Source organism: Triturus cristatus, chromosome 4_1 (genome assembly GCF_964204655.1).
Source record: "Triturus cristatus chromosome 4_1, aTriCri1.1, whole genome shotgun sequence".
Classification (NCBI taxonomy): Eukaryota; Metazoa; Chordata; class Amphibia; order Caudata; family Salamandridae; genus Triturus; species Triturus cristatus.
This window is the reverse complement of record NC_140585.1, coordinates 1,052,964,201-1,052,990,328: the sequence shown is the minus strand read 5'-3', so window position 1 is coordinate 1,052,990,328 and position 26,128 is coordinate 1,052,964,201. Positions and strand designations below refer to the sequence as shown.

The 26,128-nt window shown below is 43.8% G+C and overlaps 1 protein-coding gene across 1 annotated transcript in view; it reads left to right on the top strand.

Moving 5' to 3' along the window:
* The window catches only part of LOC146856043 (uncharacterized), a 52,406-nt gene extending 27,036 nt beyond the window's left edge, over positions 1–25,370 (top strand). Inside the window, exons 2-3 of the mRNA XM_085650698.1 lie at positions 22,596–22,722; positions 23,139–25,370. Coding sequence (XP_085506824.1) covers positions 23,171–23,476 — 306 coding nt within the window. The 5' untranslated portion in view covers positions 22,596–22,722; positions 23,139–23,170 and the 3' untranslated portion in view covers positions 23,477–25,370. The remainder of the gene's footprint in view (positions 1–22,595; positions 22,723–23,138) is intronic.
* Positions 25,371–26,128: the final 758 nt, after the last annotated feature.

Sequence of the window (26,128 nt, the reverse complement as noted above, 5' to 3'; positions counted from 1 at the left end):
CAAACATAGAGTGATATTCTAGCTGGGCACCTGGGTCATAGGCTTTGCGCCAGGCTCTCTCGCGCTGGTGGAGGGTTTGTTTGTTTGTTTGAAAGTGGCCATTTCGATGCTCATGGCTCTGTGTGCCTGTCGGCCTGTCTCCAATTGACATCTGGGTGCTAGGGGACAGCTACCTCTGTGCATTCCTGATAGAAGGCCATAAACTATGGTCTCAAGGGAAACTTCAGGCCTCTTACTCTGAGGTCCTTTCTGGGATGGTTACGTGTGGGTGGAATTGGCACCTGTGTTCCAAGGGGCAGGGTCTTGTCCCCACTAAAGAGAGTGATTACCCTCCCTGGGTAGGAAGGCAGACAGGACAAAATGTAGATAAGGGTTGGCCTTTTGAACTGATCATATCTTCAAAGGCCATGATGGGTATAACTACTGGGGCTCTGGCCTCTGAAAGTAGAGACACGTTTGAATTTGGAACCATACTACGCTGGTTCAACTCTAGTACATTGATCCAAGGACTCATTAGAGCAGGATTGACTGCAACTGGATTATCCACAGACATGTTGTTGCCTGGAGCTGGTGGTGCTCCAGGAAGGGAACTATCACTTGGTGGATTTTGCCTGGACATTGCTGGCTTGAAGCTAAGTGCCAACTGTTGTGGCCTTGGTGCCTAAGTACACTCCAAGGACCGAGTGGCTGGTCTCCAGTCAATGAGATCCCAGGGATACAAAGGATCTCCCCATTTCCACGAGATCATAAGGACCATACAGAGTGCGTCAGAAACAGGTGGAAGTGATTGTCAGTTGGGTCAAGGAACATTCTGACATATGCGTTCATCACACTGCAGAGGACCACCAGAGTGCTCGTAAAGACCAGCAGCCACCTCAGGTGCCAGGACGTGAGGAGTTCAGGGAGTGCAGGAGAAGCTTACAGAGCCCGAGGGACACATGCTTTCAACCAGGGGACCTGTGCTGCACTCCAGCGTCTGTGGTGTCCGAGGGGTGCATGGGGACCTGAGCTGGGAACTGAGACTGTCTTCGACCTCCATATCGGGAGGCGTACAGTGCCTGACATTGCATCCTTAGTCAAAGGTCGCTGGCTCCCTCTCCCTGGACCCACGCTACAAGTTACTTTGTTGTGGGGAACATCGTGACACGCCCGAGGAGTTACGTTGTGCCTTGTAGGCATCTACCGCTGGCTGTCAGAACCTATGGCAGCTTGCACCTCCGCATGAAGGGAAACATTTCTCCAGACTTAGAAGGCATCCAGCTTCCTGGGTTGTGGAAATGTGGATTTTCCTGATCAGTTATGTCCCCTATCTTGGACCCCAACGGTTCTATATGCATGTTACAAGTACATGTATGTTCCCTCCAGTTCCAGTTTCTAAGACGCAAACATATGTGTGTCTACCGTCAACATGTTCTCTGTCAGATCCGCCATCAATGGGCTGGATATTAGATTCCTAAGTATGAAAGGCCACCGACTTTATATGGCTAAGTTACTTCATTTTTACAGTTCAGGCGAGTAGGCCCGATTCTGTCCTCAAAACCTTTCCCTGCTCTCTGTCTCTGACAGCTTCAGCTTGAGCTCGCATCTGTATCCATGAACTTTGTCCTACTCCCTGTGCAGCTAACGGTGCCTGCCTCGGCCAGTTTTCGCCTGTCTGCCAAGAAGTTGTATTTCACCTTCGAATTATCTATTTTGCTCTCCAGCCGATGCATTCCTGTCCAGTGATTTAGGTAAACATTTCCTTTAGCTCACAAGCAAAGGACTCAGCCTTTCCGTCCTCCTGCAAGTGATTCATAGCCCTGTTGCCATGGAAAGTTTTCTGCCCCTCGCATCTCATATAGACACTTAGACGCTTGTACACGTACACAGTCAGTATAGAATAGATTCTGTCCGAGAGTCTCTTCCTTGTGGATAACATAGTTCTTTAAACATAGGATGTTAGATATGATTTGGGATTAGGTTGACTTGACCCCAGACTTCTCGTCTCCACATGTAGAGCTAAATGTCAAGTCCCCTTCACCCCCTAGTTGCACGTCAATTACACGTCATGCTGCCGCGCGCGCATCTATGCCAAGTATTATCTTATAGATCCACCTATGTCTGATAATTCTAACCAATCATGTTTCTTTTATTCCTTATTACGCCTAGTTTCGATTATGTCACTGTTTTGTCACTTTTCTTATCAAATGTTACGCCTTCTACATTCGTTTCATTGTAATGCACTTATTATAAAAATATATGTCTGTTAATAAATTATTGTACTTCACTTCCTGAACCTTCGTGGTGACGGAACCTGAGGGCCGCGACTCGAGTCGGCCATTTTGAATGGAATAAAGCCCATTAGAAAACCTCTTATACCACGGATTCTGCCTCTTGTTATTTTGAGCTATTTACTTTAATTTAAGATTCCGCATGAAATTCAGTCCGGTAATATTTATTTTATTTACCACATAATGGCGCCCGAACAGGGACACTTTCTCATCTCACGCGCCGGCGGTGCGTTGCAGGCCCGGTCTCCTGCCACAGCTGGACGGACCATAAACGCGTACCAGCAGGATTTCCTGTAAGCTCCCTCCGGTCAAGCGGGGGCGACTGAGGCTGCGATCAACCCAGACGAGGCGGTGAGAAGTGCGAAGTATCCCGACCAGAGCCTAGCTGAGAGAGCAAGATCCGAGGTATACAGAGGCCCACCAGGTTTTCCGAAATTCCGACGTACAGAGGGTCCGATGTCCGCAGTTATCGAGTCCTGTCCATTCTCTGAGGCCTTCCGTTTCAAGGAGCTACTCGGTGAGTACCATCGCCGGGGAGGCGTGTTGACGCGCACATAGGTTGTGCCGGTCAAGACGGATTTGGGTACACAAATCCGGTCTGCACTGTTTAGCAGTGTATATGTACTGTTTAGCAGTATATCAAGTATTCCGAAGTATTCAGTTATTGTCAAGAATTCAGCGTGGTGATTAGTTAAGCAGACTGTCATCATTGTCGATCATTGTTATAATGTTTAATGTTTAATGTTTAAAGTATTCAGAAAATGTCTTGCATATTGTGGTATGAATGACTGTTCATTGTTCACTGTTCATTATTGTGTTTCTCGTATTAAGCAAGTTCAAGAGTAAATATCAGATCAGTTGTCAATATGCCGCTCTTCTCGAAGTTAAGACAGATTACTACCAGAAAAGGGGTGCTTGAAGAAGCAGTTCCTATTCCTCCTAGAGACACTCCAGGACATTTCATGTACCATAAGCATGGCTTAGATGCCATATTGTTTCTTGATCTATGGGTAGATTATACCAAAGGATTACCGGAAAGTCAAAGGTGGCCCATAGCGGGAACCTGGGATGCAGAGTGCATCATGAAAGTGGAGGAAGAGTTATGGAAAAGAAAGGTCAGACAGTCACAGAAAGACGCTGTTGAGTTATGGCGTAAAGAATCTCATAGACGAACAGAAAAAGCACGTAGACAAGAAGAGAGGAGTAAAGAAAGTTCAAATAAAGTTCAAGAAAATCTATTAATTGAGGAAGGTATCCGAGTGAAATCAGAACAAGTGAATCGACAAAGAAATGCTCTTATGAATGGTATGTATCCCCTTCTAGCCGAAGGACTACCTAAGGCTGTTACGGAGGTGCCAAAAGACTTGCCACCCCCATTATTTCCAATTAAGGTACATCCAAAGGGGCATCCCAGAACCGCAGAAGATGTTTTTCTTTCCTCATATCTAGACGATGCAGCCCCCGAGTATGCTAACGCCACACCACATAGACCGTCTGGCGGAGGGATTCAACGTCAGGATCAGGTATCTGTCCCCGTGCAACAGCAAGTCCCGATACAAGCTTCGGCAAGCACATCTGTTTCCGCATCTGTCTCCGCAGTCGACTCTACAGAGGTATCGACACCCATAGTTGCTGTGTCACGTTCAACGAATCCATTCACACCCGACGCCCCAGATGGGGCCACGGGAGGTGCTAGCAGTACTTTCACACCACCTAGAATAAATAAACTTGTTTTTCAAGAGTCAGCACATTCACGTACACCTAAGTTCGTAAATGAACGTACGCTTAAGGAACTCCTTGTAAATTGTAGATATGACCCAGTGGTTGGTAAAGAGGACGAAATGGTCCTGGCATCATTACGTATCAGACGAGCCGCAGAGTATTTAGCAAGGTTACCAGGAATGACTACGCATCTGGATAACATATATCATTTTGTTCAAACAGGACGAGATCCAGGATGTATTAACAGAGCTATGGAATTCCAGAAAGTAGAGATACAGGGGGAACTGTTACGTTTCCTCATAAACTGTGTAATCAGAAATCAAGATCGTCCGGGGGTAGACCCGAATGCAATGCTTATTCTTACAAGATGGAGTCAGAATATATCAGAAGGGAGACACGATAAGCAAAATTGTATAATAGCCATGTGCCGAAAAATACGTAAAGAAATAGAGCGTATTCATGAAGAGAGATTGGGAACAGACGAGTTTGAGCAAAATGAAGTGTCCGAATCAGGGAACTCTGCAAGACAGTCAGAGACCATAGCCTATGTAGGCAGAGGAAGATCTTGTGAAAATACTAGATGTTTTTCTGATCCAATACACTCTGTATGTCCAAATAATAGCAGAACGTATCCGACGCCTGTAATAAATCTGAAATCTCCTGAACATTTGTTTCAAGCCGCAGATAAAATACTACAAGAACGAAGAGGTTACCACCTCCTCGATTCCATGGATGAGCAAGAATTAGCCAGATCAGCCGTTCACTGGATTGTTAGTCCTGAAAAATACGGTGATGAGACCGTAGCACACACGTTTTTTAACCTCAGTACAGATGAACAACGTTTAGCTGGAATATATATGATTCAGCAACTCCTCATATTATATAAGAGCCAACATGCTGACCCTGGTCCTTTACCTGATATATTAACGGAACTACTCACGAACAGATGGAGAGGTTCTAGTAACAAGCTAATTAAAGAGATATTAGTGTCACGTAAGCAGTATGTCCTTTTTGTAAGTCCGGACTCTCTCTCGCTGCCCCACAGAGAAAGAGCGCCGTACTATATGGATAGACAAAATCCCCTACGAGAAGTGCACCCAATAAAAGGCGAAGACAATGAGTTTCACCGTGTATTTGTTTACACACCCATATCAAAAATGGAATTATTAGAAATGAAGAAAGTAGTACCTAGTCATGACAAAGACCCAGCGGGTTTCCACCGAGAAATTAAAGACATGTTACTGATGGGAGAGTACACCTTTCCTGATATTATGACGATATTAAAAGTGCTTTTGCCTGCTGGCATTTATGAAAAACTGAAAGAAAAAGAGTGGGAAGTGGGAGACCAAAAGATAGACTGGACAGCATTAGCAGAGGAAGAAAGGGGCCGAGCTGCAGGTTCAGGGCTCGGGGATAAAGTTAAACTATTACCAGGTTTACTAGTACAGGTACTGCCACGTTTATTAACTACAAAAAAGGAAGATTGGGGTGCAATCACAGCCTGTAAACAAAAGCAAGATGAAGACACAAGCGATTATTATGCTCGATTTGAAAAATGTTTTGGTATAAATAGTGGTATAAAAGCAAGTAGTGACTCATATCCACATCTATTTGTGACAAAATTAGTGGAAAATGCATTGCCCCCAGTGAAGAATAGAATATTGAAATTCGAGAGTACCTGGCAAAGTAACACTCCGTCGCAAATGCTACAAATGTTACAGTATCATCACAATAGAATTAGGGATGAACAAGAACACGAGCATAGACGCATGAAGGATACAAAAATGAAAATGCTAGTTTCTCAGACAGTACCAGCAGATGGTCATAAAAAGGGTGTGACACATTCTGGTGATTCTGCAGTTCCTGTAAAAGGAACCTGCAATTACTGTAAACAACTAGGCCATTATGTACATGATTGTCAAGTCCTGAAACGTAATATAGCTACAGGTATTGCAAAAGAGAGACCACGATTAGTTAGACAAGATCAGAATGAAAAAGGAGCTATGCAGCATGGACAGTCCGTGCCAGTTCAGCAACAGTCTATGCCAGCCTCACAGCAACCCATACAGTTTGTGCCAGCTGCACCACCGTTGCCTGCTACTGCCACACAAACCACAACACAACAAATGTATCAGACTGCACAGTATGAATACCCTGAGTATCAGCGTTACGCATGAACCAGCCTAGAGAGGGAAGTTGACTTACCGCTTATCGAGATTCCGGTAGATCAAGAAGGACCTTATGTACATAGTGAATTATTAGGTCAAGATAGAAAATTCTTACTCGATACAGGGGCAAGTCGAACAACCATAAAACGTAGTGAGGTTCCAGGGGCACCCCTCTCAGGCTCTCAAAATGTTTCCCTTGGTTTTTCAGGAAAACCTATTGTTAATGAAGTATCACAGCCTCTACCACTTACGATAGGACCTTTGACACGAACTACAGATTTATTGCTTACTAAATCATGCCCAGAAAATTTGTTAGGAATTAAGACTCTGAAAGCACTAGGAGCCATAATATGTTGTTCTCCGGAAGGAGTAAGGCTGTTTTTGCGTGATTTTAAAGGTCACTATGTGTCTAGAGACATGGATCCCCGACTACAGACTTTACCAGTACATCTATGGGCACAAGGCCCTACGGATGTTGGCTGCATGAACATTACACCCTATCGAGTTACATTGAAAGCAGGAGTGGTACTACCACGAATGCGACAATACAAGTTACCGCATGATGCTGTAGTGGCTTTGTTGAAAATCATTGATGAGCTAATTGCCCAGGGAGTAGTTGTAGAAACAGACTCCAATGTATGTAATTCACCGATAATTCCGATTCTTAAACGAACTGATCCTACTGCCCCACCAGTGTACCGATTGGTTATTGATTTGCGTGAACTAAACAAGTGTATTGTACCACAATTCCCTGTGGTCCCTGATATATCATCATTGTTGACAGCAATTGATTCCGAAGCAACATTTTTTACTGTAATTGATCTCAAGAATGCCTTTTTCAGCGTCCCAATAGATCCGGAAAGCCAATACTTGTTCGGATTCAGTTTAAATGGGCGCAGCTTTAAATTCTCACGCGCTCCTCAAGGATTTACAGAAAGCCCCAGCATCTACAGCCAAGCATTGAAACGAGAACTTGACAGTATCCACATGCCAGTCAATACTGCACTGCTTCAATATGTCGATGATCTGCTGATCACCGCGAGAAGCGAGCCAGAATGTGAAAAAGCTTCTCTGACAGTTTTACATTTCCTAGCCGACAAGGGGCACAAGGTGTCCCCTTCTAAGCTGCAATTCTGTGTTCAGCGAGTTATTTATCTTGGTCACTCGCTGTCCAAGGAGGGAAGGCAGCTTACACCAGATCGCATCCAGTTAATTGCTAACATGTCAATACCCCAGACACAAAAGGAGGTGCGGGCTTTCATAGGCCTCACTTCATATTGTAGGCAGTGGATCCCTCAGTACGCATTTCTAGCAAAACCACTCATTCAGTTAACCACACAGGAGGCAGCCACATCGACTGTTCTCCCTTGGACTCAGGAACATACACAAGCTTTTGAAAGCCTAAAGGAAGCTTTATGTCAAGCACCTGTTTTAGCAACACCATGTTATAGCAAACCTTTTACACTCTTTGTTACAGAACGCGAAGGTACTGCCTTGTCAGTACTCACTCAGGATCAAGCAGGATCACGCAAGCCATGTGCTTATTTTTCCAGTACATTAGATCCCGTAGCTCAGGCTTTGCCTGCATGCCTGAAATCAGTGGCAGCGACAGCTTTAGCAATCAGACAAAGCGATGCCATAGTATTAGGACACCCATTGACAGTACAAGTACCACATGCAGTAGAGGTTCTTGTGAACCGAACACAAACGCAACACTTGACCATAGCAAGACTTACCGGTTATGAACTGACATTGTTTCAACCACACATAGAGATCCGACGGTGTAATACATTGAATCCTGCTACACTATTACCTGTAATTGGAACAGACCCACTAGCTCATGATTGTGTTGAAATCATTGAAATAAAGACGAAACCTAGACAAGACTTGACAGACGTTCCATTGTTAGATCCAGACCTGACGTTGTATGTAGACGGATCATGCATGAGAGCAAGTACAGGAGATTTAGTGGCCGCGTATGCAGTCACAACAGACACTGAAGTTATTGAGACACATTGTATAGATACTCTGTCAGCCCAAGCAGCAGAACTTATTGCTCTAACGCAAGCCTGTATTCAAGCCACAAATAAGAGAGTTAATGTATACACTGACTCACGTTATGCATTCGGAGTTGTACACGACTTCGGTGTGCTGTGGCGAGAGAGAGGTTATCTAACGTCCCATGGTGCCCACATTCAGCACGGGCCCCTCATTCATGCCTTGTTAGACGCAATACATCTACCCACTGCTATATCAATTATGAAATGTAAAGCACACACGAAGGTTACTGATACCATTTCTCAAGGCAATGATTTAGCTGACAGAACAGCTAAACAGACTGCTCAGAATCGCACATTAGACATGACAAAGCCAATAGTTCAGACACCAACACAGTGTATGACGATTAAGGATCCCACACTTGACGTAATTGACATACAGACACATGCCACAGCAGAAGAAATAAAGAAGTGGACTGAACTAGGAGGGATCCAGACAGATCAAGGATGGATGACGAAGGAGAAATCTGTATGGTTTCTCCCCGATTCCATGGTTCAAGCCATTATAGCTACAGTTCACAGTCCAGCACATTTAGGAGAGAAGGCTATGCTAGACAGCATTCAGCACATTTGGTTCAACAAACATTTACGAGCAGCAGCTAAACAAAAAGTTCGTACCTGTATGATATGTTGTCAGTTTAATCCAGGAAAGAGTGTTCCCGTAGAGCAGGGTGGATTTCAGCCTCCTGACCATCCTTTTGAAGTCCTCCAGATGGATTATATTCAGATGGAACGTTGTCGAGGATTCAAATATGTCCTCGTAGTTGTCTGCGCTCTCTCCCGTTGGACAGAGGCGTATCCCGTATCAGATTACACTGCCCCGACTACTGCCAAGCAGCTAGTTCGAGAATTCTTCCCACGGTACGGTTTACCACGTGTTGTATATTCAGATAACGGTCAGCCTTTCTCATCCGAATTAATGAAACATGTCTCACTCTTGTTGGGATATCAGTGGAAATTCCACTGTGTCCGACACCCTGAGGCAGCAGGTCTCGTAGAAAGACATAACCAGACACTGAAAATCAGATTGTCCAAAATATGTAGAGAGAAAGGTGTCGACTGGATAGTAGCATTACCAGTTGCACTCTTTTACATGAGAATGGTAGCACACTCTAGAACAGGGCTATCCCCGTATGAGGTGATCTTTGGTAGACCACCGAATATGTGGGGGACGCCTATACCACGTAAAATAACTGATGTTGACTGTAATATGCTGACAGATTACCTGGCTTCCTTGATGTCTGCACTACAATCTTCTCGTTCACAGGTAGCTGCAGCCTTTCCCGACAACACTGAGGCGAAACCCCATGACGTTGTTCCGGGTAATCTTGTCTTTGTGAGAAACTTCGACAGGAAAAGTCAATTGGAGCCCAGGTGGAAAGCACCCAAGTTGGTCCTGTTGACCACAAGAACAGCCGTGAAGATCGAGGGACGAAAAGGGTGGATTCATTCGAGTCACGTCAAAAAATTTCATGGACTTCCTCCTGACACAGACAGTACTGCCCGTGTGTCTTCCCCCATTGACTCAAAGCTACCTTTGGCTGAGGCCAGTAGCACCGAACTCTATAAACAGAAACTCAGGTCCAGATCTAAACTGTCGGACGATTTGATTGTTTAAGTCCTCTCCAAGGTGAAGCGGTTGAATCTGTCCCGACATGTACCCCTTAGGTCTGAATCATGTAGAGTCCAGAATCATAATGAAACGACATGCTTATTGTAAATTACTGCGTAACCACTGTATTGTGACATTATTAATTTTGTTTTTATTGAGTATTTTAGTAATTATTACGAGTATGATTTTGCACATATATTATCCTGTTTCTAAACGTGTTTTCAATATAACTGATGAACATTCTTTTAGTGACCTACCGCCACATGAATTATCTTATAGACTTGCGCTGCGCAATAACACATTCATTAGTATGTTACATCATTCCCATCAGACTAGTAATGCGACCAATTGTTGGGTGTGTGGCCGACTTCCTCCCTATCAGAATAACAAAGGAGTTCTGCCTTTCTTTCCACATCCATTCACACACAATGGCTCCTGTGGAGCATGGTTTAGTTTGTTAAATTCCATAGACCCAGACACAGCAGTTTATCAACAACATTGGATATGGGGAAATCTGAATCTAGTTTTATTCAAAATCTGTCACCCTAATAAGGAGGGTCACCCCAGTAGAACAGGAACTGATTTAGAAAATGAAGTGTATAAATTAGGTAATTTTACGCCTAATCTTATGATTCTGAATGTCAAATCCGAAGTTGAACTAATTCTGCCCACTATGTCAGTATTTCCAGTTAAGGGTGAATTATGTATAAGAAAAGTTGGTTCCATACATATGGGCCATAGCCAATGCGTTACTACAGTAGAATATAGTGATCAAGGTAAATCTTCATTTAGAGCTTCTCGCCATTCTTACTTCATATGTGGTCAGACGGCATATATGCGTCTGCCTCTAGATTGGGATGGTACCTGTTACATAGCATTCCTTTTGCCACCTGTTTTCCTAGCTCCTCCTGATTATTATCGAAATGTTCATTTAGTACACAATAGAGAGCAAAGAGATCTCCCAGTTGTCGATTATACTGAGACAGCATGGGACAAGTATGTAGATTTCAATAAAGGTATCTTTCCCTATATAGGTACTATATCAAATAGTAAGCTGATACGCAGACTCACCAAGACTCTTGAAGCTGTAGTAAACGAGACTATAGCCGCCCTAGGCAATCTGACAGAGGAACAATCAGTGATGAGAATTGTTGTTCTCCAGAATCGTCTTGTCCTTGACGTCATCCTGGCCGATAGGGGCGGAGCTTGTAGGGTCATCGGATCCAGCTGCTGTATATTCATACCAGAAAATTCGCCATCTGTATATAAAGCTATAACACGCCTTCATAAGATTGTAAGCCAGATACACGAGAATCCAGGCACTTGGACGTGGTCCGGGTGGTTTTGGAGTGTGATATCAGCCTGGGGATGGAGAGTTCTATCCTTCCTAGGTATTGGCCTTCTTATGCTCTTCAGTTGTTGTTTATGCCTACAATGTGGACCAGCGATTTGTGGTCTGTGTGCCACATCATGCATTCCACATCACAGTTCTCGTTCAAAATACCGGAAGAAGAAGGAAGAAGAAATGATGCTCCATGAGCAAATCGAAGGAATGATGAAGATTGATGTCTCGTGAAGGGCAAGAAGGGGACAAGGAGGGAATGTGGAAATGTGGATTTTCCTGATCAGTTATGTCCCCTATCTTGGACCCCAACGGTTCTATATGCATGTTACAAGTACATGTATGTTCCCTCCAGTTCCAGTTTCTAAGACGCAAACATATGTGTGTCTACCGTCAACATGTTCTCTGTCAGATCCGCCATCAATGGGCTGGATATTAGATTCCTAAGTATGAAAGGCCACCGACTTTATATGGCTAAGTTACTTCATTTTTACAGTTCAGGCGAGTAGGCCCGATTCTGTCCTCAAAACCTTTCCCTGCTCTCTGTCTCTGACAGCTTCAGCTTGAGCTCGCATCTGTATCCATGAACTTTGTCCTACTCCCTGTGCAGCTAACGGTGCCTGCCTCGGCCAGTTTTCGCCTGTCTGCCAAGAAGTTGTATTTCACCTTCGAATTATCTATTTTGCTCTCCAGCCGATGCATTCCTGTCCAGTGATTTAGGTAAACATTTCCTTTAGCTCACAAGCAAAGGACTCAGCCTTTCCGTCCTCCTGCAAGTGATTCATAGCCCTGTTGCCATGGAAAGTTTTCTGCCCCTCGCATCTCATATAGACACTTAGACGCTTGTACACGTACACAGTCAGTATAGAATAGATTCTGTCCGAGAGTCTCTTCCTTGTGGATAACATAGTTCTTTAAACATAGGATGTTAGATATGATTTGGGATTAGGTTGACTTGACCCCAGACTTCTCGTCTCCACATGTAGAGCTAAATGTCAAGTCCCCTTCACCCCCTAGTTGCACGTCAATTACACGTCATGCTGCCGCGCGCGCATCTATGCCAAGTATTATCTTATAGATCCACCTATGTCTGATAATTCTAACCAATCATGTTTCTTTTATTCCTTATTACGCCTAGTTTCGATTATGTCACTGTTTTGTCACTTTTCTTATCAAATGTTACGCCTTCTACATTCGTTTCATTGTAATGCACTTATTATAAAAATATATGTCTGTTAATAAATTATTGTACTTCACTTCCTGAACCTTCGTGGTGACGGAACCTGAGGGCCGCGACTCGAGTCGGCCATTTTGAATGGAATAAAGCCCATTAGAAAACCTCTTATACCACGGATTCTGCCTCTTGTTATTTTGAGCTATTTACTTTAATTTAAGATTCCGCATGAAATTCAGTCCGGTAATATTTATTTTATTTACCACAGGGTCACAACCTTTTGTTTTTAGGGGAGAGCAACCCCGCTCTCCTGCAGATGCTTACGGGTGCCTGGATGTCTAATCTGGATGGACTAAACTTAGTAACTGTTTATTTACATTTTAGGTGGTTCCAATAGCAGGGGCAACGTGTATCATTCACTGGTGTAGTTGGATGACTGAGAGGCTGGGTCACGAGGCGTAGTCAAAGACCTGTGAACGCTTGACGATTCTGCTAATGGGAAAGTTCGACAATTGCATATATTTGCAAAGTGTATATAAAATGCGTATCTCATTTTGATTTCAATGTTGGTGTAATACAAAGACCAGTGTTTTATACATACGGTGTGCAGTCTTTTTGTGGTGTATGCAGTGTGTTGCGAGGGTGGTGTTGTGCCAGTACTTAACTTTACACTTGGACCCTGATGATAAGCCTGACTGCTCGGTGCCAAGCTACCCAAGGGCGAGCACAGGTTATCGGCCACATGTATCGTACTCCTCCAATCAAGATCGGTGGATTCTGACTGGCTTTGATGCATCCCAGTCAGACTGAAACCACTGGGTCTAACAGTAAGCAAAAGAACAATGGGATGGAATGCTACCCCAATTAGTTTACTGCCATTGATTAGACTTATTGCAAGCATAACCTATGTCACCTTTTGTTTCTTTGATTTAATACCCTTAGTGGCAAGGGTATACACAGATGTGGGTCCTGTGCTCACTATGCCACTGGACCCTAGCTACACCCAACTGATTAGCCCCAATCAGGGTGAAAGTGGTCTTGGGTTGCTTGTATTCCGGTTCAGGGAGGAACTGGCTCAGTAGTTCGGAATGGACTGTTCTTAATATAGTAGGGTCAGGACTCTGGTTTCTATAAATCTGGCTTCTAACTGAGGATTGTGGAAGAAAGAACGATGGGATGGAATGTTCCCCCGAGTAATTGCCAGTGTTAGACTTATTGCAAGCATTTCTCCCATCACCTTTTTTGTGTTTACTTTTGAACATCCCTGACACACTTTAGCTTTTCTCCCAGCGAGCAGAAATCAGTTTTTTGCTTTTCTGTTCAGAAACGTCAGGTTTTCTCAGGCAATTCCGAACAGCAAAAAGTACCTCAGAGCATCTGCCCTAAATAGAGTGGATGGTGGAAATGACTTGGGGGCATATTTACAAGCAGGCGATAAAAAATTATCGCCTCTTTTGCTGCCGTTTTTGGCCGAAAAGCGGCGATAACTTTATCGCCTAATTAGCAAGGCCAGGCTAACGCGTGAAACCTTGCTTTAGCGTCAGGATTCCTAACGCCCAGCTTTGCATCTCTAATGAGATGCAAAGTGGGCGTTCCTGACCTAACATGACAGGAGAAATGTCGCTAAACGAAATTTCTCCTATCATCAAGCCCCACGCTATGAAGCATCGTGTCAGGAAAAGTAGCGATAACCCCTGTTATCGCTACTTTCCTTACGCCTGCTTCAGGACTGACTTAGCCATGATATCCTATGGAAGGTGGATATCATGGCTAAGTTTGTGAGTCCCTATATGCAAGCTAACGCCACATTGCGTGAGAATATCGCTGGGTTTCCAGCGATAATCTCACGTTAGGCAATTAGCGTGAGGATTTTTATCGCTGAGGAGATAAGCGTTGCTAATAGCATGCTATCTCAGCGATAAAAATCCACGTTACCCGGCGATAATTATCCTCACGCTAAGAGCGCTGAGCGATAATTATCGCCGGGTGTTGCTGATATGCCCCTTGGATAGCCCAATATCTGACAGGCTACACAAAGCTTTATGCAGAAGAAGCCAGTGTAGGCTCCATTGGTGAAAGCATGGATGGACCCCAACTCTAAAGAGAGTGGGGAAAATGTGAGTTTGAAGGCCTGGATATTTGGCACGCTTTTAACTGATCATCTCCTACACCAAACCCCAAACGAGGGCCATAGTCTATGTCTTTATATAGAACACTAAAGCCTGTGAGACAAGATCTGAACTTTATAAATACCAACAAATAAACTGTATATAAAAAATGACTAGCAGTGTGGTTCGGCTTTGCTTAAATAAACATCCCAGCAATAAAATCAGTATCAAATATAATTGGTGGAAAAGGGTAAAAAGAGTATTCTGCTTCGGTTTGTTTTACTGTGACATCCCTGTTCAAATCTACACTCAGTAACCCTGCAAGAGGAGCTGACAATCAGCTTTTGTGCTCTCTGCTATTATTGCTCAAGGTCTATACGTCAATGATGCACAAATTATATGCAATTTATCTAACTAATGTCTCAGCAAAAGAGAGAAAGTGAAAATTATCAACTTTAAGAGCATGTCATAAAAATTAAAGAAAAATACAATGAGCATGTTGGTCGAAATCAAAGGGATAAGCAGATAAAAGGAATTGTGATAAATGCTTTGGAGAGACTAGATTACAGTGCTTCGTCTCTATTTAATCAAACTTAGTTGGTGTGTTAGGCGATATTATCTATTGAAGGTTACTTAAGGACTTAAAAGTAACTCATTTCAAAGTATCCAATCCGCATAAGAGATTGTACTAAAAAGGCGAAAGCAGCCCCACCTTGTCTCATCTTCAGTATCATGAAAGTGAAAGGACATGGGCACACTGAATGGGTCTGTCGTTTCATAATGCCTAACATATTTATGGTTTTCATAAGCGCAATTTGTTACAGTATTGTAAATTCAAAATTTGATTATAAACTCAAATTATAACAAGGACCAAAAATAATCACATCTTTAAAAACAAAAGTTGTAATACATAAATAAAACATCTATTTACATACCAATTTCCTGACACATAAACGTGCACGGGTTTCCTTTTTTGCTCTTTGTGTGAATAAATACTGAGACTCATTTACAGACTTTGCCAGGGGACAAATAAGGGAAATTCAGGAGTGTGAGAGGCCGGATAGGTTTCTTACCCCTTATTAAGAGAAAACACAAATGTTTGTCTAATTTGACCAGGAACCGTGGTGTTGTGTGTAGTTGCAAATTAGCTAAACGACATAATATAAAAACACATACAAATAGGCATATTTTAACATACTTATTATGTACTAGCATGCAAAGTAATAGTACTGCTATTTGCAAAGTTGCTCACTGTAGAAACAAGATACATGTGTCTAAATCTGTGAATCACTGTCTATCAACTGAACAGACCTCTTCACCTTCAGTTTAATAACCTTGGGCCTCGGTGCTTCAGTTCGCCTTTTCAATGAAAACAAAAACGAGTGCCTTGAAATTAGATTTACAGCGTCACTGGCTCCAAATATATTAGTGCTCACTTAAATGGTTGGTTTCAAATGCTGATGCTGGATTGTTCCTCACCTAAAATAGCACATATTTAAAGAAAGGTGGATTTTCTGTGAAAATAACCCTAGTAGGTAATGTCTGTGGACAACCGTCTAGGGCAGCATTATCTCTACATTCACAGTTTACTGTATAGTTGCTGTAAATGCAAGATAAAAACTATGTAGTCCTGTGAGTAGTAAAATTACAGCTATGCTTCCATGTATATTTCTGCAGATATCAGCAGAGACGTTTTAAGACACTGGCGAGGTTGGCAATTGCCCAGTGCTACCTCTTTGAGGATTACCCCGGAACAGGTGCTCAACAAATTCCTCCCTGAGCCTGCCATGTTGTGCTACCAGGCCTGCCAAATAGCAACATTTACTGAGTAAACACGAAGGGCATATTTATGAGGGGAGTTGCGTCGCTCTTGCACCACGCACTGTGGTGCAAGCGCAACGCTATCCCAAAATATGATTATTAAAGCCACCCAAGGCCATCTTGTGTGGCCCTAAGTGGCATCATAGATCTGAAGTAACACAACACAGCTCAAATCGATGTGTTGCCGTAGTCTGCCCTGGGAAGGCATACCATGGGCATTGTGAGGTTGTTCCCATGCAACTCCCATGGTTTTTGACGCACACCCAGATTTTCCAAAAGTGATAGAACTGGGAATGCTCCAAAAAAGTATATCTTTTCAGGAGATGCGTGACGAGGAAAAGTATCTTTATTTCCCCTTGTTACTTACTCTTTCCTCTTTCTATTTGTGCACACATAGAAAGAGGAATATGTCTCCCAGGATTGTTTTTTGTGCAGGAAGGTGTCCCGTCCTGCACAAAAACAATCCTGCATGCAACACAGACACTCATGCACCATAGTGCAAGGTTGCTTGCGTTTGTGCTAGGCAGCCAAAATAGTGCTAGCACAGGGACATAGGCAGGAATGCACTTTATTCCTTTAAATACTGTGTATCCCTGCCCTTTTCCTGGCACGCAACGCAGCAAGGTGGCTGCTCTGCACTGTCTGCGTGTCTTTTACATAAATATACTTCGATAAGTACTTTACATATGTTCTGGAGGTGTCATTGTAGGAAGCCCATTCATTAATGGCTTGCTGAATGGAACATTTTTCTTATTTTTATTGACCCATTGCAAAGTTCCCAAAAACATGTCCAATGAGGGCCGATATATTTAAACATACAATCTCACTGAGTACCATAAAATAAGGTATCAATAATAATTGTTATTTACAGTACTTAGAAATTGCAAAATCCATGGTATCAGTGGCGTAACACAAAGCAATGGGTCCCCCTGCAGAATGGGATGACAGACCCTGGACTTTCTCAGATCTCACGGATGTTGACTGGCCTTGGGTTGGGGCCCCCGCACTGCAGGGGCATATCCTAGGGACAGACATACGCCTCTGCTATGGACAATCAGAGACAGAGGGTACCTATTTTCTGATTCTATCTGCCATCTGCATTGATTTTGTGAGGACCAATCACAAGGTTTGATACAAACATTTCTAGCTTTTTAGTAGGGCACAGGGGACAGTTATTTATCAAAATGTGTTTTGTTGCGCTTGTAAGTGTAGCCTCTGTTGCTGGACCTTTCAGTTATGTTGGGCTCCTGACACATATAGCTATGCAACAGTGACAGTAGTTCCACTTCAGGGGTAGGAACAATTAATGATTTGAACATCGACAAAATCATACTGTGTTGGCTGTTATGAATCAATGCAAAATAAAAAGAAACAGGCAACATGGACACTAAATGCCATTAAATCAATGTATTAACCTGAAGTAATAAAATATACAGTGGCAAAGAGTGCTCTGTAGGTTGGGTTTAAACAACGTAGGGAAAGATTTTTGAGAGGAAAAATGTAAGCCTTAAGTAAGTGGCAAGAAAAATATTGGCAGGAAAATTCAACAGTCAATTAACAGCTGTAATTCTGTTTCTCTCTGCTGAGGCAAGGGAGGTGACTTTCCCAAGCATTTAACTCTTTCTCATCCCATGCGGTTGCACACATTCTGCCCAGCATACAATGGCATGGCTTAAGGGCTGAGGGGCTCCCCCTTCAAAACAAGGAACCCTGGAGGCCACGCAGCACTGCTGGCGCCTCCCTCATGCCCCTGCATGGCATGAAGCCTTCAGTGCTCTATAAGGCGCTATTTCTTACCTATTGGTCATGATACTAAGAAGGGTTTTGTCCCTAGGTAGTTTCAACATACCTACTTACTTATTTATCCCTAGCAATATCAAGAGCTGCCTTAGAGAAGTAGAGCCCATCAAGATGCACTGTCATTCTGGATGAGGGACTTGATGATGAAGCATGCTAGAGACAACCTGTGGGTAAGAACTCTTTTATAAACCCTTCAGGGTTTTCTTCACAGGGTAGAAATGACTGTAGGTTGTATTACTCAACATTCATGCCTAAATCACGCATGCCTTTACCACGCACGCCTATATAGCGACTTTTGTTGTACAGGCATGATTGGTAAAGATATATGTGTGGTAAAGATCCCACCCCTGTCCTGATCCATAAAATTCGACCCAGCTTAGTTGCAGTCTACCCGCCCCAGCCCTATTAACTACCCTGACCCCCTGCCCTGAGCCTTACAACACGACCCCTTAGCCCAAAACAGCTACCCGACCTCAGCACCCCTGCCATGAGCTCTAAAAACTGGCCCATCCCTGAAAACTGGTACTTCCTCCCACCCTAAGCCTTAAAATGTGGCACCTGCCCTAAAAAATACCCTGACCCCAGCCCCCCACAATGAGCCCTAAAATCAGCCTCCACCCCTAAACCCTCCTCCAACCTCCCTCTGGCTCCAGCCCAACTTACTAAGTAATGTTCCAGTCCTTCTTCCTGCCACGATCCTTCCGGTTCCCCTCCCCGCCCATCAACTCAGACAACTAGAACACCGAATGCCTTAACCATGCATACGCTTGGTTAAGGCATATGCGTAGTTAAGGCAAGCGTTGTTCAGCTTGCGACGAAATGGCACACATGCTCAGTGGCGGTCCGTCCATTGGGGGCGTTGGGGCGTTGCCCCACTAAGCACAACTTGCACAAGTCATCATTCATGCATATTTGGAATTTCGATCACACGCACTGTGCTGAGCCTGCCACTGACTCGCGCACGGCGCCGCACGCACTCCGGGAATCGGGATATGCCCGACTCAATGTGGACGGCACTGGGGGCGGGGCTGTCAGCGCGAATAGTGCAGCAGGCAGCAGCAGCAGTGTGCGCATGTCAATTTTTGGGCTAGTCATGACTGGCCCGAACATGCGCACACGCACACAATACCTTGACCTTCCCTCCTCCCCCCTCCTCCCCTAGCGACTCATTCTGAGGCAGTGTGGGTGTGGCGAGGCGAGGGACCGCAGCCCCCGGGTCCCATTATGGGCAGGGAGTAACCCTGCTCTTTGCCCAATCCTGTTGAAGTGCGCTGCTGATGCAGCGCCATGATAGGCTAAGACACCGCGCACGGCGCGCAGCCTGCAGGGTGCCGCGCGTGGGTGGTGGCCGCACTTGTATGATTGGCCTGATTTCCCGAGGCGTACGCTGATACGCTCGCTGACTCCTCGGCACGCAGTTGGCACGTGTCGCTCGTCCCCGCCTCGCGCCAGTGCTGCCACATGACTGGAGTCACTCACGGACACGGAGTCGAGTCAGTCACGAGTCGCACTGTCGCAGTCGTCGACGTTACGTTCGTTATTCACCACCATCTGGCGGTGGCGGGCCTGGCAGAAAGGTAAGATGAAATAGTGATTAGATAGTGAACCTGTATGTTTTACCACACTGAGTCTTCTGTCCGAAGACTAGTAACGAAGAGAGGGCTGTCCTTTCCGGGGATTCGAATTGGCCTGAGGCCTCATTGTAAGTTTCGTACTTAAGTAATTGTCAGACTTTACTTTGGGCTCCGAACAAGGAGAGACGATCACAATAGAGGGAAAGTAGGTGGAAGAGAAAGATGAAAAATATGAACAACGGGGAAAGCAGAGAAGAAAAAGGCTTAGTTTTTTAAGAACAAAAATACGCGTGTTTTCGTCTCCCGACACCGCTCAGAACGAATCCCGACAGAGCGCCGTCAATACATTTATTTTATATAAAAAATGAATACCACCTCTGCCTCCCTAGTACCGACAAATACTGCCTTTATTATATATTTTTGTAGGGCCACTGGCCACTACTACCGCGCACGCTCGCATTATTTTAGGTCTGACGTATATACTCATTAGCGGGGATTTCATCGAGCCCTCTTCATCCATTGGTCTATTACTGTCTCATTCACATATTTCTTCCATCATACACAGCGCGGGGCAATGCCTATCTCTAGATGTTAGGTTACTTCCTCTCCGATGGTAATGTGGATTTTTAGAGACCAAAAAGATTTTTACTTTTAGCCAATTTGTTTGACGAGTGCCTGGCAGGTACCCCAACAATGTTAAGCGTCTTGCAAAAAAACCATGCCAATACAAAACACGCATTAGCAAATACAAAGGTGGCGGCCAGTACTGGACCTATTGCCTTTGCCAGTGCCGGTTTTCAGATGCCTCCGTGCCTGGTTAAAACGGGAGCGTGGGTTATTTTTCTAAGCGTGCCTGATCCTCTCATCTACTGTTTACAGGGGCGGTGAAGGGAGGAGGCAGCACAGTATGCAAAGTATAGCGCTACCGCTCAAACCTTTCCCACAGACAAGCGCTCAACCCGTCTGCACGTGTCACAGCCCCCGCCGCCACCTCAGGTACCAGTGGAACTTTCTAAACACCGAGCCTTGAAGGGGTCAATTCCCTTCTATAAGGAGGCGCTACAGTATGGCGCGGGTTTAACACCTCGCCTGTTGTCACCTCGCCTGTTGTCACCTCGCCTGTTGTCACCTCGCCTGTTGTCACCTCGCAGGTTGTCACCTCGCCTGTTGTCACCTCGAATGTGGTCACCTCGCAGGTGGTCACCTCGCCTGTTGTCACCTCGCCTGTTGCTCACCAATGAGGGGCACTTCAGCTCTGCCCAACAAAACCTTCCGTTCATGGCCTCCGGCTGCTTCGGCTGTCACCACTGCCTGTCGAGTGGCTAATTCGGTTGGTCTTTTCTGTCCGTGCCTATCCCACAACTGGTGGAACAGAACTCGAATTTAAACATCTTTGGAGGTGGCCTGCCGCACCCCGATGACAATTGCATAGCTGGGGGTGCATTGAAGACGGTCAGCCTGCCTTTTCTTTGGTCTCTGGCAGACAGAATTGTGTATATTTTATGAGCTTATCACATATCATGGCCACCCCCAAGCACTGACGGTCCACATATAGTTTCATTAAAGCTGCCTGTAGCTTTCCATTGCTTCAATGTCGGGTATTGTTTTTGATCTTTCAGGGAAACCTTAAACTCACGCCGGCACCTCTGGATTTATTTAACAAGGATTTCAATGGAATGACGAATGAGCAATCACCAGACATATGCAAAAGTCAAAACGAAAATGTTTCTATATAGCATTTTCCTAAATGAAAAAGCCGAAAAAGTAAATCAGTAAAGAAACATTTCTGACTCGCAACTCTTTGCAGGGCAATGCGCCTAGCTACCTTTCTGTAAAGTTTGTTCACAATCATCCTGGTAGTTTTGAGATCTTGTGATAAAGCCCTGCTGTCGATTCCACGTATCAAGAAGTCTCGCTCGAAAGGCAGATCCTTCTCTTACCTGGCTCTCCTTTTGTGGAATAAGCTCCCACTTCATATTCACCAATGCGCAGATCATATTAATTTCAGGACCCGTCTTTAAACTGACTGATTATTGGATTCCCCCAACAATCCCTTCACACCCCCGACTGACTGTAGCAGGCAGGCTCGAGGTCCCAGCAGGCCACCGTCCTCTTCACACGAAGTACATTATAGCGATGTGTATGTAAAGCAAAGGATAGATTATATCAAATGAATACAGCCTTTTCTGAAAAATTCGAATGATTTTTTAAGGCATAGTCTGTGTCGTGATTTTAGAATGATTGGTATATGAAATCTTAGAGCTGAATAGGTAGTATGCTACCTCCCACCACGCTACCAATAAACGAAGCACTAACGCAAATCCTCAATGCCTCCATTGACTCAGCCACATTCCTTTAAACCTGAAAACATGCCTAACATCATGCCGATGCTCAAGAACCACCAGCCACTCTTTTGATAGTAAGTGCTGTGCTGTACACATAGAGGTGGGCGGATTTTTAAAGAAAGCTGCCCCACCAACATCATGTTTTTTAAATGCTCGACCACCTTTGCAAGGCAGACGAAATATTTAAAAATGGGCCTACTATTGGGGTATTAGCCCCAATTGTTTCTAATTCTTCCCGCACAGCAGACACTTTCCCACTGCTGCACTGGCCCATCATCACTGTCACTGACCTTTTCAGTCTGTTTATTCCCCTCTGAGCTGGAAACCCCCACTGTTAGCATTAGGCTTCAGGGGAGTTCATGTACCTGATGCAGGTCACAAAATGCACATGAGGTCAGTGAGTCACTGCATTTGTCAGAGAGATCGTTTTGTTAATTGAAGTTTGTAAGTAAAAATCCTAACATACAACAGTGAGCTATGAACTGTCATCTAAGCTGCATGCAAACTGCAAGGTAAAAATTGTAGCGTTATGTTTTTTTCCCCCAGTCTTTGTTTGATTACCCTAATCTTTCAAAAATAAATTGTTATATTTTTATTTTCAGCACCTGGTAAAGCCTGACAAGTTGCAACTGGAACCTTTACCTAATTTTTGGACAAAGAACAAGAGGCCCCAACCTCCTTTGCTGCTCTTTCATCCCAGCTACGACCCAGCAAACACCAGTGTTAAAGGTAAGGAAACTGATGATATTTTTATTTAGATTGGAGTTAGGGCTATGTTTCTGGTCACTCTACATGGTGGTTGGGGTGGGTGCACATTCTGTACATTGTACCCTCCCTCAGTGGATGGAATTTACTAATACTGAGCCTTAGCCCTGTGGTTTGGGCTATAACGGTTGTGAAAGGCACAATCTATTCCTTGCCTTCTTTAAGGCCCTCAAACAGTGTCTGTTTCAGTGCCTTCAGCAACCACTATGGCACACAGAGGCAGCGAGCAGCGGTAAGGCTGTATTTTTAGTAGTCCTGGTGCGCAAAGGGGAGCTGTTGGATTGGAGATCTATTGCGAAAATGCACAAGGTAGATGTATTTATACTGTAATTTGCAATTAATGCACCAAATCTTATACGTTGTACTTTGACTATTGACAGGCTTCTTTCATATTGGTAAGGACAACATCGACATGATGAATACGGTAGAACAATTAATTACACGGTCATTCCATGCACGGCAACTAGAAGACAAACTACAGATAAAGAGATTAGGACCTGATCGGCCAGACCTACAACTACAACAAGTTACCCAGGACAGAGGAAAATCTTACACACGTACATTCACAAACACCTGGTACACAAAAGCTGAATGGCTTACAGGGTGTCCGACAAGAAACAAACTGTTCTGCTTCCCCTGCTTGCTGTTTACTGGTGATTTTCCTTGGACAAGAGAAGGAGTGATAGACTTGAAGCATCTGTCTGAAAAAATCAAGTAGCATGCACACACAAAAAAGCATATGGAAAACGTAACAAGACTGGGAATGTTGGGAGACACACCGATTGAGCAGCACATAAGCAGTGCATACCGCCAAACAATACAGAAACACAATGAAACAGTTGATAGGAATAGGCACATACTATCAAAATTAATTGATTGCATTCGTTTCTGTGGTGCTTTCGAACTGGCATTGCGAGGCCATGATGAATCAGAAGATTCCACAAATCCAGGAATATTCAAAGGCCTTGTGGATTTAATAGCAAGCATAGACAAAGAAATGGAAGTACATTTAGCAACAGCTACAGTCTTTAAGGGCACCTCTAAAACTATCCAAAATGAACTCCTTGAGTGTATGCTCGAAATTCTGAGAAGCCATATTGTCCAAGAGTTGCAAAACACAGACTTTGTGGCTATTCAGGCTGATGACACCACTGATGTGGCCACACAAACACAGTCCGTATTAGTCTTTCGGTACCTGGACAATGACAATAATGTTGTGGAGAGGTTCTATGGCTTCACTCATTTAAGAGACTCTACTGCAGAAACCATTACTGCAGCTATACTGCGTCAACTCAACTTCATTTTTCCAGAGGTGCACCAAAAAAAAAAAATGATTGCACAAAGCTATGATGGTGCGTCCGTAATGAGTGGAAGCCTTGGTGGAGTACAGAAAAGAATTAGAGATGTGTACCCTTATGCTCATTACGTGCACTGTTACGCCCACCAACTTAATCTTATTATGCAGCAGGCAGTATCAAAGATCTCCGAGACACAAATTTTCTTTCTGGATGTAGGAGGCATGGCAGCATTCTTCTCACGTTCCCCAAAAAGAACGGAAGCATTTCAGGAGATTGTGGACAAAAGGGTTCCAAGGGGATCCTCAACTCGTTGGAACTTTAACATACGTACAGTGCAACTAATATATCAATATAGGGAGGACCTTGTGAAATGTTTTCATAATATAGAAGTCAATGACAGCTTTGATTTCAAAACTCAAAGTGAAGCCCGTGGCTTTGCTAGAACACTAGAAGATAGAGAGTTTCAGATCTTTCTGTTTTTATTTCAAGACATAATGTCAGCTGTCGAAAATTTATACAATCAGTTACAAGCACGAGAGATCGATACTGTCTCTGTGAAAAGAAATACCGCTATGTTTGTCGAGCGCATAAGCATAGTGAGAAATGAGGTTGACAATTTAGACAGCAAACTGCCAGAGGCTTCAATTTTTGGAAACCACAGGAAAAACATCACCACTCTGGTCCGAAATGCAAAGGAGATATGTGACATTGTAATTGTGCATGCACAAGAACGGTTTGCTTTCACAAAACATTTGGTGAGTGCCGCATTATTGGAAAGTCAAAACTTTGCAAAATATGGTGAATCCTTCCCTCAGCATGCTCTGCATGAGGCTGTGGAAGCTTATCCCATGCTCAACCAAGAGGACCTCAAAAGTGAGCTGACTGTACTGTACTCAATGCCTGTGTACCGAAATGCCAGAGATGCCAGGGCTTTGCTGACTTTAATTTATAAACTAAATATGGAAAAGACATTTACAGAGACAGTGACTTTACTTAAAATTGTCATAACCACTCCTATGACAACAGCAGAGGCAGAACGATCTTTTTCCGCCTTAAAGAGGATTAAGACATTCCTAAGAAACACCATGCTTCAGGAAAGACTGAATGCTTTGGCAATGCTTTCTATAGAGAGCAAGTTAGTTCAAAATATCTCTGATTTTAACGTTCAAGTAATTGAAAAGTTTGCTGCTCTAAAAGACAGACGTGCTGAGTTTAGATACAAAAAGTAAACATATGTATGTTCAATGCTGCTAGTTTCCTACCACCTGTTTAGTTGTTTGTTAAATAAAAAACACCTGTGAGGTACTCAGAAATGCATTATATCTCAAAGTCTGTTATGAAGCTCTGTGGTTATACTGAATAAGCAGCTACCTATGTTATATGACATGATCTCTTTATTACTGTAATAACTGCACTTTCTTCATTGCTTTAATAACCTTTCTGCTTTCTCAAATTTGCTTGCAAATGCACCATTTTTCCACTCTTTTTTTCAAAATTTTCTCAGGGGGAGAACCACCCCGAACCCCCCTTAGGTTGTTCGGGCTCGCTCGCTACGCTCGCTCGCTATGCTGAAGTATGCCAAACATTTTACGCCCCACTACTTTCAAATGTCACCGTCCGCCACTGCACATGCTTAAACCTGTATTGTAAAGGCTGTTTACCTTTCAATTGTTACCCACACATTCTGTACAGATAGCGGGCCTTGTCTAATGTATTGTACATATCTCTCAGGTTACACAGATATTACAGACTCAAAAACCAGAACGATCCCTCATGTTACAAGTTATGTTATGTTATGTTATCCGTATTTATATAGCGCACAGCTAATAGACATAGTCTTACGGTTACACTAATCGTGGAGGCCCAGCCTCATACAGCAGTAATGATGATAATATCATCAAAGACTTAGCAACATAGATAATGAAGTGCCTCCACATAAATCATGAAACAGCGGCTACATCCGCAAGTACACATTAAAACAACCTCAGCATTTCGTGACCCTGATTAAGCATTAATATGTTGCACATAAGGTCTAACTATATCAAGAAAATGCAACAATTTTATCCCAAAAC